The sequence below is a fragment of the Trachemys scripta genome, chromosome 7 (genome assembly GCF_013100865.1).
Source record: "Trachemys scripta elegans isolate TJP31775 chromosome 7, CAS_Tse_1.0, whole genome shotgun sequence".
NCBI classification, from domain to species: domain Eukaryota; kingdom Metazoa; phylum Chordata; order Testudines; family Emydidae; genus Trachemys; species Trachemys scripta.
In genome coordinates this window covers 43,404,199-43,418,585 of record NC_048304.1, presented here as the reverse complement: position 1 = coordinate 43,418,585, position 14,387 = coordinate 43,404,199, and the positions used below count along the sequence as shown (strand labels likewise).

At 43.9% G+C, this 14,387-nt stretch overlaps 1 protein-coding gene and 1 long non-coding RNA gene across 2 annotated transcripts in view; both read right to left on the bottom strand.

The window, feature by feature from the left end:
- The window catches only part of LOC117880047 (inter-alpha-trypsin inhibitor heavy chain H3-like), an 87,698-nt gene extending 73,568 nt beyond the window's left edge, over window positions 1–14,130 (bottom strand). Inside the window, 3 exon segments of the mRNA XM_034775721.1 lie at window positions 6,285–6,439; window positions 7,523–7,543; window positions 14,041–14,130. Of these exon segments, the coding sequence (XP_034631612.1) occupies window positions 6,285–6,439; window positions 7,523–7,543; window positions 14,041–14,130 (266 nt within the window).
- On the bottom strand, window positions 6–3,174 carry LOC117880879. Its single transcript, XR_004646631.1, has 3 exons — window positions 3,134–3,174; window positions 2,315–2,436; window positions 6–628 (listed from the first exon to the last, which is right to left on the bottom strand). It is a non-coding gene; the product is annotated as an uncharacterized LOC117880879 (long non-coding RNA).
- Window positions 14,131–14,387: the final 257 nt, after the last annotated feature.

Here is a 14,387-nt window from a genome sequence, read left to right as displayed (position 1 = left end):
CTACGTAGATATGTAATACTACTATGTACAAAAGGGCTCAGTTACCTTAAGTTCCTTTGGCCATTTGTCATTCACTCTAATTTCCTTAGTGCGCTATGCTACATGAAATGCTGTAGCAAGAGTGTCTCTCTTTTGGCTTTTTAAAACATACATTTAAGCATTGGTCTCTGCTGCTATGGGTCTTACCAGAAGATACAAAAAGATCTGATGTGATTTCTACATTCTTGCCAGAAAGCACCACATATGAGATTGCCGAACATGATGGGTGTGATCAGAGACGTGAGCCCCACTAAACATTAGTGCCCTATCTTAGCTGTTCTGAAAGCCAGAGGTGCATGGTTCTGCAGTGATTACAAGGAAACTGTTGAAGTAGAACTTGTTGCCATGGAGCTGCTGACACAGAGGTTTCAGGAGTGTTCCAGAACTTGGACGGTGAAGGAAATGGATTGTTGTGGCTGGATTCTTAGGAGGGGTTTTTCCTCAAAGGGTTCAGCAGTCTGGTGTGTTGGGAGCTGTTATTCCCACAAGTGCTTGTCCTAATTTGTGCCCACAGCTTCTGCAAGCAGTGGCTGGTAAAGAGCCTTATCTGCCAGAACCGAGGTCATGTAATAGATGATTCTGCTTCTTTCTGTGCAGGAAAGTAAGTACAGACGTTCATTTAGTCTAGTTGCAAAATACAGTGTGGAGCAGATAGGTATTCTCTCCATTTTAAAGATGGATAAACTGCGGCACAGTGAGAATTAATACTGATAAATAGCCTATTAAATATCAAACATGAAATGTATCACCTTTTTATTTATATGCAACACTTTTTATTTATCTCATGTAATAGAACTGTCATATTCACATGTACATTAATTAATGATATAATGCTTCCCTCTCTTAGTTTCTCCAAGTCTTTCTCTCAGTATCCTAGTTTATTATTTATTTATATTCTTTGAAAAGAACACAGAAAACAAGAAGAAACTTGTCTATTTTATTTATCTATCACAACTTAATATTTGTCAAAAAAGAACATGAAATCCCTGATAGCACAGTATGAACTGTCATACAGAGTTAGTAATTTCACAGGCTGTTAGTACTGCTTCCTCTCTCTAGTTTTTAAATTATTTTTTCTGACTCTGCATTGTTTTTAGTTTCTAATTTTATTTTCACTTTTTTGTCACTTTTGCAGAGATATGCACATGACCCCTGAAAGCACATATTTGTTGTAGTTGTGTGCTTTTTCAGATATCCAAGTCATGTAACTTACAGAGTGACTTTGTGTGGTAACATGCTGAAAAACTTAATACATTTTAATTCAACAACAAACTAAACAGAATGACTGATGGCTGCGGAGGTGGGAAGATGGCAGAATGCAACTCATTCATCAGAATAGCTCGATATTAATAGATTATAAACAAATGTTCTCTATTACTAACTGATGTTGGCAAGAGATTTGTGTAGCTGGCGGTGTGGGCATCATGGCAAATTTTAGAAAAGTCATAGAAAGGTCATAGTTATGTTAAAAATAACCAAATTTGGTTGTATCCAAATTAACCCCTTTAACTTTATAACAATAGTATTCATCAGATACCTTTTCCCTACCAAAGCACTCAGAATACAATACAACTGTATTGTTCAGTTACATTACATATTTATGTATGCACACGTGTGTGTGTGAGTATATATAAAATTAATAAATAAATAAAATTAAAGCCTTTACGAAAAATAGAAATGTAATTTCTAAGATATAAACAATTTTGATTGAAAAAGATGTTGAGAAGATAACAACCCAGAAGAAAAGATGGGAGAATGATTTGGAGAAAGAAATTGATCTGCACGAGTGGGTATATGTGTGGGAAAGGGGATATACATCTTCAATTTGTGTAGCTCATAAATAAAATGTATATAAATTTAGTGTGTAAATGACATTAGACTTCAGTTAAGAGCCATCATATTGTTGCTGCTAGAGAAAAGCTCTGTGAGAGAGATTGTGGGGGAAATGGGAACATACTTGCACACGTGGTAGTTGTGTCCAGGAATTAGAAAGTTTTGAGAGGAAATTATTAGAGATCCATCTTATGACAAAATGCTGGCTTCTTAGCAATCCCCTGACCTCCTTACTTAATGCTCCAGTAAAGAATCTGCATTTTAAACAGAATGACAAAGTATTTTCTTCTTATTGCTAGCAGCTAGACTTTGTATTGCACATTACTGGAAAAATGTGACGACTCCTCCTATGGAATTGTGGTATATAAATAGGGTGTGTTATATAAGAAAGTAAATTGTGGACTGTCCTTGTAGTGGAAAAGCTTTCACACCGAGTACTTACACAAGAGAAACTCCAGAAAGAGGATAGGTTTTTAGACATTTGGTCATCCTTTTTAACACACTCGGAGGAGGAGAACTCAGTCAGCAAACCAGAATCTTTAGCCAGGTTCTCTGAATATTAATCTGATTGTGAATAAGTAATGTATAATTAGTATGATTACAACCAGTAATGTAACTTTGCCTTAATACAAAAAATTCAAAAATACAAATAAATTAAAAGAACCAAAATATTGACAGTTTTTCCAGCACTTATGGAATAAACTTGTCTCCAGTGTTTTCAGGAAGACCATGATGAAATGGTTAAGTCAGATCACCAGTGGTATCAGAACAGTAAGAAAAATGTATGCGCAGTGCTAAAAGTGGTGAGCTCTGAACATTTTCCTTTTCCTAGAAACATTTCTTGGTACAGTAAATCCTCACTTAAAGTTGTCCCGTTAATGTTGCTGATCAATTAGGGAACATGCTTGTTTAAAGTTGTGTAATGCTCCCTTCTAACGTCATTTGGCAGCTGCCTGCTTTGTCCACTGCTTGCAGGAATTGCAGCCCGTTGCAGCTAGCTGGTGGGGGCTCGGAACCAGGGCGAACCGGTGGCCCCCCATCAGCTCCCTGCTCCCCTAAGTTCTCTGTGCTGCAGCCGCCCAGCAGGCTATCAATTGCCAGCAGTTCAGCTGTCCCTTCCCCCACTGCCATGGGCTGCTCCTGCACTCTGCCTTGGAGCTGCTCCCAGAGACTCCTGCTTGCTGTGCGGGGGGGAGGAGGGGAGGAGGGGAGGGCTAATGTCAGGGTGTCCCCCTCCCCCTTGCTCCTGCACCCCACTTACCCCTTCTCCATATAGAGCAGGGAGGGGACACAGGTGGAGAGAGACAGAGAGTGCTTGGAGCAGCAGCTGCTGTCTCAACTTCCTGATCCACTTAAAAAGACAATGCACTTAAGACTGGGTCAGCTTACTTAAAGGGGCATTGTGCATCTCTCTCTCTTTCCCACAAACAAGGTGTGTGTGTGTCTCTGTCTGTTATGCTGTCTCCCCTCCCTCCTGTTCATGCTGCCTTGTGGGAGATGCTACATTAACAGCAATGTGTTAACCCTTGAGGGCTCAGCCAACTGCTAGTTCATCATTTAGCAGCAAGGCATTCCCTGGGAAATATCCCTCCCTCTTCCACCCTCTAACTTCACCACCTCAACCAAGCTTCACAATCATCATAGCAGTGAACAGTATTAAATTGTTTGTTTAAAATGTATACTGTGTATATATCTATATAATATATAGTTTTTTTGTCTGGTGAAAAAAATTTCCCTGGAACCTAACTCCCCCATTTACATTAATTCTTATGGGGAAATTGGATTCGCTAAACATCGTTTAGCTTAAAGTCGCATTTTTCAGGCACATATCTACAATGTTAAGCGAGGAGTTACTGTACACCTGGCACCTAGAAAGTGATGGCCATTCATATGTAAGCATTTGTTAACAGTTATTGCATCATGGCATCTGAGATTATTTCTTGGCATCTGTTAACTTTTAGTACCTTCTTGGATATGTAGAAAAATAGAAACAATTAAAAACTCTATTTGGACAATTCCTAGCAAGGCAGCAACAAAATGGAGGATTGTGAACAATCCGGACAAGAAGGGCAATAAAGAAAGCAGACAAATAAATGCAACTGTGATGGGGTGTTCACCCCACACTTTCCTTGAAAGGGTTAATGCAGACTGAGAAGAGGGCTAATGAACCCAATAGGCCACAGCGGAGAGCAATCAGGTGACTAAGCAAGCCACTGATTGAATGAGGAAGCCAGCTGAGGAGGGGATTATAAAGGCTGGCAATTGGGAGCAAAGGAGGGGAAAGTCTGAAGTCACTTCCTGGGAGAAGGGAGGTGTGTTTGGGCTGCCAAACCCAGTGAGAGGAGAAGCCAGGACACGGCTCAGGGAAAGGCAGTAAGGTCTAGAAGGGAACAGGCTTTGATTGCTGGCTAGAGGGTCCCTGAGCCAGAACCCAATGTAGCGGGCTGGCCCGTGTTTCCTTGCCAGCCATTGAGGGAGCGGCACTACAAAGCAGTGAATGGGAAGACTGCTGAAGGAAGTCTTTGGTACCCCAGAAGAAGAAAACAAGAAGAGTGACTGGTTGGCGTCATAAAGAGGCAGCAACAGCTCATAGTGTGATAGAGGGGATGCAGACTCAAAGAGAGGTGGAGAGACAGTGGGCAACTGCAGAAAGAGGTGATGCTTTTGCAAGCTATTCTTCAGAACCTCCAAGAGGAGGTGCCATCTTAGTGGTGTGTGGAACCCCTCATCACAGCATCTTTTATTTATTTATTTAAAGAAATAGTCTTCTTCAAGTGCTTGTTCATGTCCATTCCAATCAGGTGTGTGCACGCTGCATGCACGCCAGCCAGAAGATTTACCCCTTAGCAGCATCTGTAGGGTCGGCCTGGGTGCCCCCTGGAGTTGTGCCTTCCTGGCATCCAATATGCAGCCCTGCTGATCTGCCATCCCCTCAGTTCCTTCTTACCACCAGTGACTGGAACAACTGTTGCTGGAACAACTGTTGCTCTTGCATTGCAAGCTTTTTTGGCAGTGTCCACTTCAGTTTTCATAGTTTAAATAGTTAGTTATTAGTCATAGTTGTTGTAGTTGTTAAAAGTTCTTGGGGGTTCCCCCCCCAAACAACATTTTCCCTGGTTCTGGGGTATGCCCCAGTCCCTAGGTTTCAAACTCTGTGAGGACTGTGGCAAGTTTATGCCGAAGAGTGACCCGCAGTCTTCCTGTCTACGGTGCCTCGGGGAGAGCCACCAGAAGGACAAGTGCAGAATCTGCAAGGGATTTCACCCTAGGACCCTTAAAGACATCAAAGGCTGAAAAACCTGCTAATGGAAGCAGCACTCCAAGCGCAATCCGACTTGGGGTTGGCAGAATCCACGCTGAGCACTTCCTCGTCGGTCCGCAGTGCTCCGGTGCTGTCAGTGCACTAGCCGGTGCCGAAGAAGGACTCTAAGGACTCATGGCACTGCCACGGCTCCGCCCCAAAGAAACCTTCTTCTGTCTGGCACTGTTCTCAGTCCCCGGTGTCACAGAAGAAGAAAAGGCCGGATGGGGTCGCTCTCCCCCTCCAAAGACCAAGGGACCTGCAGCATCGAAGCACCTATTTTGAGCCAGGTCACCTCGTCTCTCCCACCTTCATTGACTCCTGCCCCATCTTGGGTACAGTTGAATCTGAACCCCTCAATGGTCCCCGGACCGCCAAGGGGATCACCTCCAGCTCCCCTCAACGCCAGAGGCATTTGAGGCAGCCAAGGACCTTATGGGTCTCACGGTGCCTTCCTCCCTGTAGAGGAGAGACAAGCTCTGCGAGGGAGTTTTGGGTGCAGCAAGGGGCTCAGGGCTGGGGCAGGAAGCTGGGGTGTGGGCTCTGGGAGGAATTTTGGGAGCAGGAGGGGGCTCCAGGCTGGGGTAGGGGTTGGGGTGCAGGAGGGGGTGAGGGTTGTGGGCTCCAGCTGGGAAGTGCTTACCTCGGGTGGCAGTGCAGCAGGTCTAAGGCAGGCTCCCTGCCTTCCCTGGCCCCATGCTGCTCCTGGAAGTGTCTGGCATGTCCCTGCGGGAGGGTGGGGGGAGGGCAGAGAGCTACACACGCTGCCTGCTCCCGCAAGTGCCGCCCCCGCAGCTCCCATTGGCCAGAGTTTCCAGCCAATGGAAGCTGCAGACTCAGTGCTTGGGTCAGGGGCAGGGGCAGTGCATGGAGACTCCTGCACCCCCCACAGGGGCCGCAGGGACATGCCGGCTGCTTCTGGGAGCGGTGTGAGGCCAGCGCATGTAGGAAGCCTGCCTTAGCCCCGCTGCACTGCCAGACTTTTAGTGCCTAAAATCTTCCAGTTTGGCTTTAGTAGCCTCTAGGAGAGGGGGCAAGATTCCAGGAGGCTCCCAGTGAAACCGGGAGGGTTTGCAACCCTATTGAAACAAGCTATCAGCAAACTACCTACATGCTGAAGGCCGTCTTGGGGAGCTCCACATCAAAAAAACACGTCCTTAGACACACTGGCACAATTGACAGCTCGACTGTGATGACATTGTGGGCAAATCGAGATGTCACTTTGCTATCAATTTTCATGCTGTAGATATCTATGCCATTGAAGATCTGAAGAATGAAAGAGAAACCCTGGTTACAGTGAAAAATCTGTGCTAATTATTCTAACTCCATTCTACAGAATCACGCAACAATGGTAATCACAGAAAGAGTAGCTGTCTTCCAATACGGGGCAAGGAACTTTATTAGAATGAGAAAAGCTAAGTTACCCCTATAGCTACTCTGTCTCTTTATTTGATAGATTGTTTAATGAGGAGAGAGAGATAAGTGGGCAAAAGCCCTGGTGCTTGATGAGTTAAAGTCCGTCTACATTACAACAGCAACCATTTTTGTATAAGCAATTTTTTTGACTCTCCTCTAACCTTGTAACAAAAAAACATGGTTGGGTGGTGTCCACAAAATAGCTTTTTTCCCCTCACAACTCAACCATGTTTGTGTGTCTGCATTAACCAGACTGTTTAGCCATGTTTGGACAAGCACGTTCTGGAAAATTCTGGGCAGCTTGCCCATAGTACTTCAGCAAGAGATAGAATGCATGGATGACATGCACAGAGAACCACACCAGCAACACCCAGGGCAATGGATTCTGGGATGGTCTCCCCCACAGAGTGCTCAGAGGAAGGAGGCTTGATCAAACTGGCTACACAAACATGCTGGAGCTGGGGGTGCTGCTGTGCCCCCTGGCTTGAAGTGGTTTCCATCATATACAGGGTTTACAGTTTGGTTCTCAGCACCCCCACTATAAAAATCGTCCCAGCACTCCTGTACACCAGTATGGGGAGGAGGTCCTGTCTGCATAGCGAATGCTAAAGAGTTACAGGAAGATAACCATGTGGCACCCTACTCTGCTGGGAAGGGGAGAAACACTGCTAGTAGCCATCATTACTGACTGCATATTAACTGTGTTTTATGTGGACGTAGATCTCAGGTAGAGCCTACCAAGTCAATAAGTGGTTAAGGACTCTATATCATAACAGGGTCAGATATGCATTATAACTTACTCACAGACTTCCAAATGAGCCAAAGTCATTTCTGATAAAGGGATTTAAATCCATAATAAGAGCATGAGAAGTAACAGCACCTTACACCCCAAAAGGCCTTAAACTCACCCTGTTGGGTCATGGGACCACTTACCACATCACGGGTGCTTTGTTTCTGTAAATTAAAATAAAAAGAAATTAATATAAATTTCCCACAGCTATACTTATCTTGGCCATAGAGGTGAAGTAGTGGAGGACAAGTCACTCCCCAGCCATCTCCTGCATTTATTTCTAACTGCTTAAGTATATAGCTACTCTTCAGTCAGGGCTGGATCTGGCTTTCTGGCAGCCCCAAGCAAAAAAAAAAAACCCTGCGGCGGCCAGAACAGCAAAGCAACAAAAAAAAAAATGCGGCGCAGCCGGAGCCTGGGTGCAGGGGGACTCCCTGCCCTGCAGATGTGCCCCGGCTAGCGGGGAGACGGGGAGGGAGCGGGGGGAGAGAGAAAAGGAGGGCGGCCAGGGCTTCAGCGGGGCACTGCCACACGGCCCCTCCCGCCGTGCCCCCTGCCGGGAGGGCTCCGCACCACTCCGGTTGGTTGGGAGGGAAAGACGCAGGCTGCCCTGCCGGGCTTGCTGCAGGGCGCTCCCATCCTCCACGCTGCTGCCCCCTACAGGGTGGCTGGAGCGGAACAACAACAACCACAAAAGCAGCCGTGCCGCCCTAGGATTGGGGCGGAATGCCGCCTCCTACAAGCTGCCGCCCCAAGCACCAGCTTGTTCGGCTGGTGCCTGGAGCCGGCCCTGTCTTCAGTAGAACTTCACAACTCATTTTTGTTTGCTGTGTTTTGTAACCAGGCTGCTCCTAGGAAATTAGAAACACATGGTGGGTGAGGTAATATCTTTTATTGGACCAGCTTCTGTTGGTGAGAGAGAAGTGTTTACGATTACACAGAGCTCTTCAGACCTGAAGACGAGCTCTGTGTAAACTTGTCTGTTTCACCAATAGAAGTTAGTCCAATAATAGATATTACCTCACTCACTTCACTCTCATTTTATCATCCTGCTTGACCCATAATTCTCACAAGAAAGCCCCTGCAGTCACACGCTGCTGCCTTTCCTGGATTCCTTTGAGGAAAAAAACAACTGATAGGAGGTGAAATGAGTGTAATTAACTTCTGTCTCTACCCCCAGCCATGCTACATCCGCCAAGTAGACAAAATACTTGTCAGTCTAAAGAAAACTAAAAATATGAATTTTCTCTCCCATTATGACTTGTCCATTTAAACAACTGTTGTGGTTACCATCAAAATGTTTGTCATTGCAATTGGGAGGTGAGGCAATGGTCTGCATGATCACAAACAGGTAGGGAAGTTTGAATATGAAAAACTAATGAGGTCCACTTTAAGAAAAAATTGAGAAGCCCTGCTGCAGAACATTTACTACTGGATAGGAAGTATAAGAAATCACTAAAACTGAACAACACTTGTTAAATAAGGCCCTGAATCAGCAAACACTTTCCTAACTTGAAACATGAGCTGTCCCCTTGACCTCACTGGAACTACTCATTTCCTAAAAGGCAAGGATATGCTTCTGTGCTTTGTGATGTAATCTCCCTCATTTCTTAGGTGTTCATTTGCTGCCTTGCTAATTTGCAACATTTATTAATTTACACTGGGTCTTCCCCTTCATTTATACAAACAGCAAGTTCTATTGTATAATGTACAAAGGAGAGAGATCACATCAGCTGTCTTCAAACAACTCTACTGGCTCCCCACAAATTTCAGTAGTGAATTCAAAATTGCCCTCCTGGTGGGTTTTGGTTGTGGTGGTGTCTTCTTCTAATAACCCCACCACCCTAGTCTTACCTAGACTAGCTCATAGCTTTGGCCCCTCATGATTCAGTACACACCAGCTTCCTTTATTGTTCTGCTAACTGCTGTTCATGCACTTCTGTGGTAGACAGTAGCCCTTGAAACAGAGCCTTTGGTACATTGAAGGGTGTTTGCCTGCCTGCCTGTGCTTAATTAGTAATAAGAAACAACTGCCCCAAGCAGCCTGGGCTAGAAACAGTCTGTACAGCACAGAGAGTTGGCTACAAACCTCATAGCTGCAAGGAATAATCCATGGAAGTTAAAACCAAAGCTTTGGAAAAAGGTGGTGAAATCCTCCAGGCAATTAAATAGCCGCTGCTCTTGCATAGGAGAAGAACAAGGGAACCATGGACATTGCTTTTGAAGAGAGGAATAAGGTGCAGACCAGCCCTCAGACTGAAAGATGGACAGTCTTTCCCTGCTTTCAAGATAGTTATTGACTGGACTGGCTAGTAAAGGTGAGCAGCATTTTGAGCTCTACACTGCTAAATGTTTATACTGGGCTGTTGAGCTGTGCGTTAGACCATTTTTAAGCATGTCTTTGCTAGATTCATCTCTCCCTTGTGGATATTGTTAAAAAGCTTATGCCATCTTTAATGTTATTTGTAAATGTAGATAACTGTATATCCCTGTGATATCTTGGGGTTCACCCAGGCCAGAAAGGAGCTTGGTCACCATCTGCCTTGTAACCCGGGGTATGCTGTGGTTGTGCAGCTTTGTTCCAGAACTCGGACCCCAGGAGCCGGCCAGCAGCTAATACGCCTCTCCCTGGCTCTGACCAATCTGACCAGGAGATCTTCAATGATCTAAAACTCAAAAAAGAGTCCTGCAAAAAGTGGAACTTCGGTCAAATGACAAAGGATGAATATAAACAAATAACACAAGTATGTAGGGGCAAAATTAAAAAAGCCAAGGCACAAAACGAGTTAGCTAGGGACATAAAGGGTAACAAGAAAACATTCTACAAATACATTAGAAGCAAGAGGAAGACCAAAGACAGAGTAGGCCCATTACTCAATGAAGGGGGGAAGACAAAAACAGAAAATGTGGAAATGGCAGAGGTGCTTAATGACGTCTTTGTTTCGATTTTCACCAAGAAGGTTGGTGGAGATTGGACCTCTAACATAGTGAATGCCAGTGAAAATGAGGTAGGATCAGAGGCTAAAATAGGGAAAGAACAAGTCAAAGATTACTTAGACAAGTTAGATGTCTTCAAATCTCCAGGGCCTGATGAAATGCATCCTAGAATACTCAAGGAGCTGACTGAGGAGATAAAGCAATTATCTTTGAAAAGTCATGGAAGACTGGAGACATTCTAGAAGACTGGAAAAGGGCAAATATAGTCCACATCTATAAAAACAACCTGGGGAATTACAGACCAATCAGCTTAACTTCTGTACCCGGAAAGATAATGGAGCAAATAATTAAGGAATCAATTTGCAAACACCTAGAAGATAATAAGGTGATAAATAACAGTCAGCATGGATTTGTCAAGAACAAATCATGTCAAACCAACCTGATAGCTTTCTTTGACAGGGTAACAAGCCTTGTGGATGGGGGGAAGCAGTAGATGTGGTATATCTTGACTTTAGTAAGGCTTTTGATGCTGTCTCGCATGACCTTCTCATAAACAAACTAGGGAAATACAACCTAGAAGGAGCTACTATAAGGTGGGTGCAAAACTGGTTGGAAAATCATTCCCAGAAAGTAGTTAACAGTGGTTCAATGTCACGCTGGAAGGGCATAACGAGTGGGGTCCCGCAGGGATAGGTTCTGGGTCTGGTTCTGTTTAATATCTTCATCTATGCCATTATCTAAATCATTGAGAGTACACTTATAAAGTTTGCGGATGATACCAAGCTGGGAGGGGTTGCAAGTGCTTTGGAGGATAGGATTAAAATTCAAAATGATTTGGACAAACTGGAGAAATAGTCTGAAGTAAATAGGAAGAAATTCAATGAGGACAAATGCAAAGTACTCCACTTAGGAAGGAACACGCTTACAAAATGGGAAATGACTTCCTAGGAAGGAGTACTGCAGAAAGGGATCTGGGGGTCATAGTGGATCACAAGCTAAATATGAGTCAACAGTGTAACGCTGTTGCAAAAAAAAGCAAACATCATTCTGGGATGTATTAGCTGGAGTATCATAAGCAAGACACTAGAAGTAATTCTTCCGCTCTACTCTGTGCTGATTAGGCCTCAACTGGAGTATTGTGTCCAGTTCTGGGCGCCACATTTCAGGAAAGATGTGGACAAATTAGTGAAAGTCCAGAGAAGAGCAACCAAAATGATTAAAGGTCTAGAAAACATGACCTATTAACGAGGATTGAAAAAAAATTGGGTTTGTTTAGTCTGGAGAAAAGAAGATTGAGAGGGGACATGATAACAGTTTTCAAGTACATAAAAGGTTGTTACAAGAAGGAGGGAGAAAATTTTTTCTTAACCTCTGAGGTTAGAACAAGAAGCAATGGGCTTAAATTGCAGCAAGGGCGGTTTAGGTAGGAGATTAGGAAAAACTTCCTAACTGTCAGAGTGGTTAAGCACTGGAATAAATTGCCTAGGGAGGTTGTGGAATCTCCATCATTGGGGATTTTTAAGAGCAGGTTGGATAATCACCTGTCAGGGATGGTCTGGATAATACTTAGTCCTGCCTTGAGTGCAGGGGGACTGGACTAGATGACCTCTCGAGGTCCCTTCCAATTCTATGATTTTATGGTTACTTCTTTCAAGCTAACCTCAGTACACTTCCAGCCCCAAATTCACTCCCAAATCGTCCCACTGCAGGGACCATCCCTCTCATTGGACCTTCACAGACAATGTGTTAGCTTCACTCCCTTTACAGAGACAGTAAAACACTCCAACTTGTTAGCTTTCTAGAAGCGCACACTTTACTGCACGTACATAGCACTGATGATTTATAATGAAAGCAGAATAAGTTTATTAACAAAGCAATCCTGGATTAAGCAATGCCAAGTAAAAGAGATAAAGGTAGAGATGGTGACAGGCAAAAAAGTGAACACATACATCTAAAGAACTAAAACTTAATCTAGCAAGATACAGTCTATGTTCAAAATGGTTTCTTTCACCCACATCTCCTTTCCAGCTTTTTCTGGCCAGGACCCATCACCAAGATCTGATTGCTTGGTTCCTTTGTCTCCTAAGATAAAGGATAAAGATGGAGTTTCTCTCTCTTCTTTATATTTCCAAAGGGATATAAGTCAGGAAGGCCTCCTAGGGATTGTGTCTCCTGTGTCTTTCTGAGATGCAGGAGCCATGTTAATTCTGTCCTCAAATTCAGGAGCAGGTTTAGCGCAATGGCTTTATTTACTGCTAATATGTAAATTGAAATAAACCCACATTCCTTTGTCTAGTACAGACCTGTTTATCACCTTTACCTAGGCTAGGCTGTCTGGTCTTCAACATGTTCCAGTAACATCCAAGGGAGGGAATTCATAACTTCACGTATGTTAATACATACATTTTACAATGATCTTAATAATCACTTCTATAACACCTTTTATCTGAGGATCTCCAATCATTTTTATAAATATTATATAAAGCATATGTTTCATCCCAGTGGTGTTGGAAATGCAGGATATATTAAAAATATACTTCACATTCCACTGCAATACCATGTACAGTTCTGGACACACATGTTAAAGAAAGATGAATTCAAACTGAATCGGGAGAATGGAAGGCCTGTCTTACGATAGAGGACTAAAAGAACTTGGCTTGTTTAGCCTAGCAAAAAGAAGGCTGAAAGGGAATATGATTGCTCTTTATAAATACATGGCTGGCGGGGGGGCGGGGGGGAGGGCAGATGGTAAACATCAAAGAGGGAGAAAAACTAATTAAGTTTATAGGAAAATGTTGGTACAACAAATGGATATAATCTAGCCATGAATAAATATAGGCTGGAACTTAGAAGGTGCTACTAAACATCAGAGAAGTGAGGTTCGGGAACAGGGAGTAAAGGGGGCAAACAACCTAAATAATTTAAAAATAGATCTTGATATTCATTTGAGTGGGATTGTATGACAGGGTTGCCTGCAGGGACAGGCAGCTGGGCTCCCAAGGCCTGGGGGTTCCCTTTCAGTCCCATGTCTTTTGTTCCTAAATTTCATGCTTGGTACATCAGCAGTTCACTTGTATGAGTCAGGGAGGAAAATTTTCACCCTGATGTACCTTTTCTCCCTCCTTTCTCTGAAACATCATAGGTGGCTATGGCTGAAGATAGGACACCAAATGGGGTGGGTTGGTGCTTTCAGGCTGTGCAGAAAAATATGTCTGAATCCTGGCTGGTGGGTCTTGCTCACAAACTCAGTGTTGCTGATCATCTTTTTGGGGCCAGGAAAGATTTTCCCACCCAAGTGCAGGATTGGCAGGGACCTTGGGTTTGTTTGGGGGTATTGTTTTCGGCCTCCTGCAGCATGGGGTGCAGGTTGCTTGCTAGGGTTATCTGGGTATAGCTCATTAAATCAATTGCCTGCTATTGCAGGGGCTTTGGGTATTGGTACACTACAAATCATTCCTATTTTCTGCCCACAGTAATTGAGTCTCGTGAGGGCTGTAATACTTTAGTCTAATCCAGGTTATTGGGCTCAATACAGGGATAACTGTGTGGGGTTTAGTGGCCTGCGATGTGCAGGAGGTCAGACTAGGTGGCTGCTTCTTGAACTCTGACACTCTCAGTAATTTTTGTACAGCATAAATCTTTCTTCGGGAATATATATCGTCAACTACGGTAGTTCCATCTCACATAAAACAATTGACCCGACTTTAAAATAACCATTACCTACCTTGATGATCCTGAATTGTGCTACCACAAATTCAGCATTTGTAGTAGTTGCAATAGATGCCAACAAAGCATAAAACAAGACACTATCCATATTGAAAAACGAAAGTTCCAGCTCAGAAAAAGCTAATACCCCACCTTAGTAACCTCACAGTAGGTTTGACGTTTACATTTAGTTAAATAGGAAACCAGCAAGTTCAAACAAACAATGGCTGGAAAAAGTTGTTTACTCAAAGTGGGGACAGCACCGCTCCCTAAGTGGGGGAAGGGATATATCACTTGAGGGGGGGAGGGAGGGAGACAAAGGCAGATGCTATAGCAAATGCAGAAGTGGTCAGAGTTTGGGCGAAG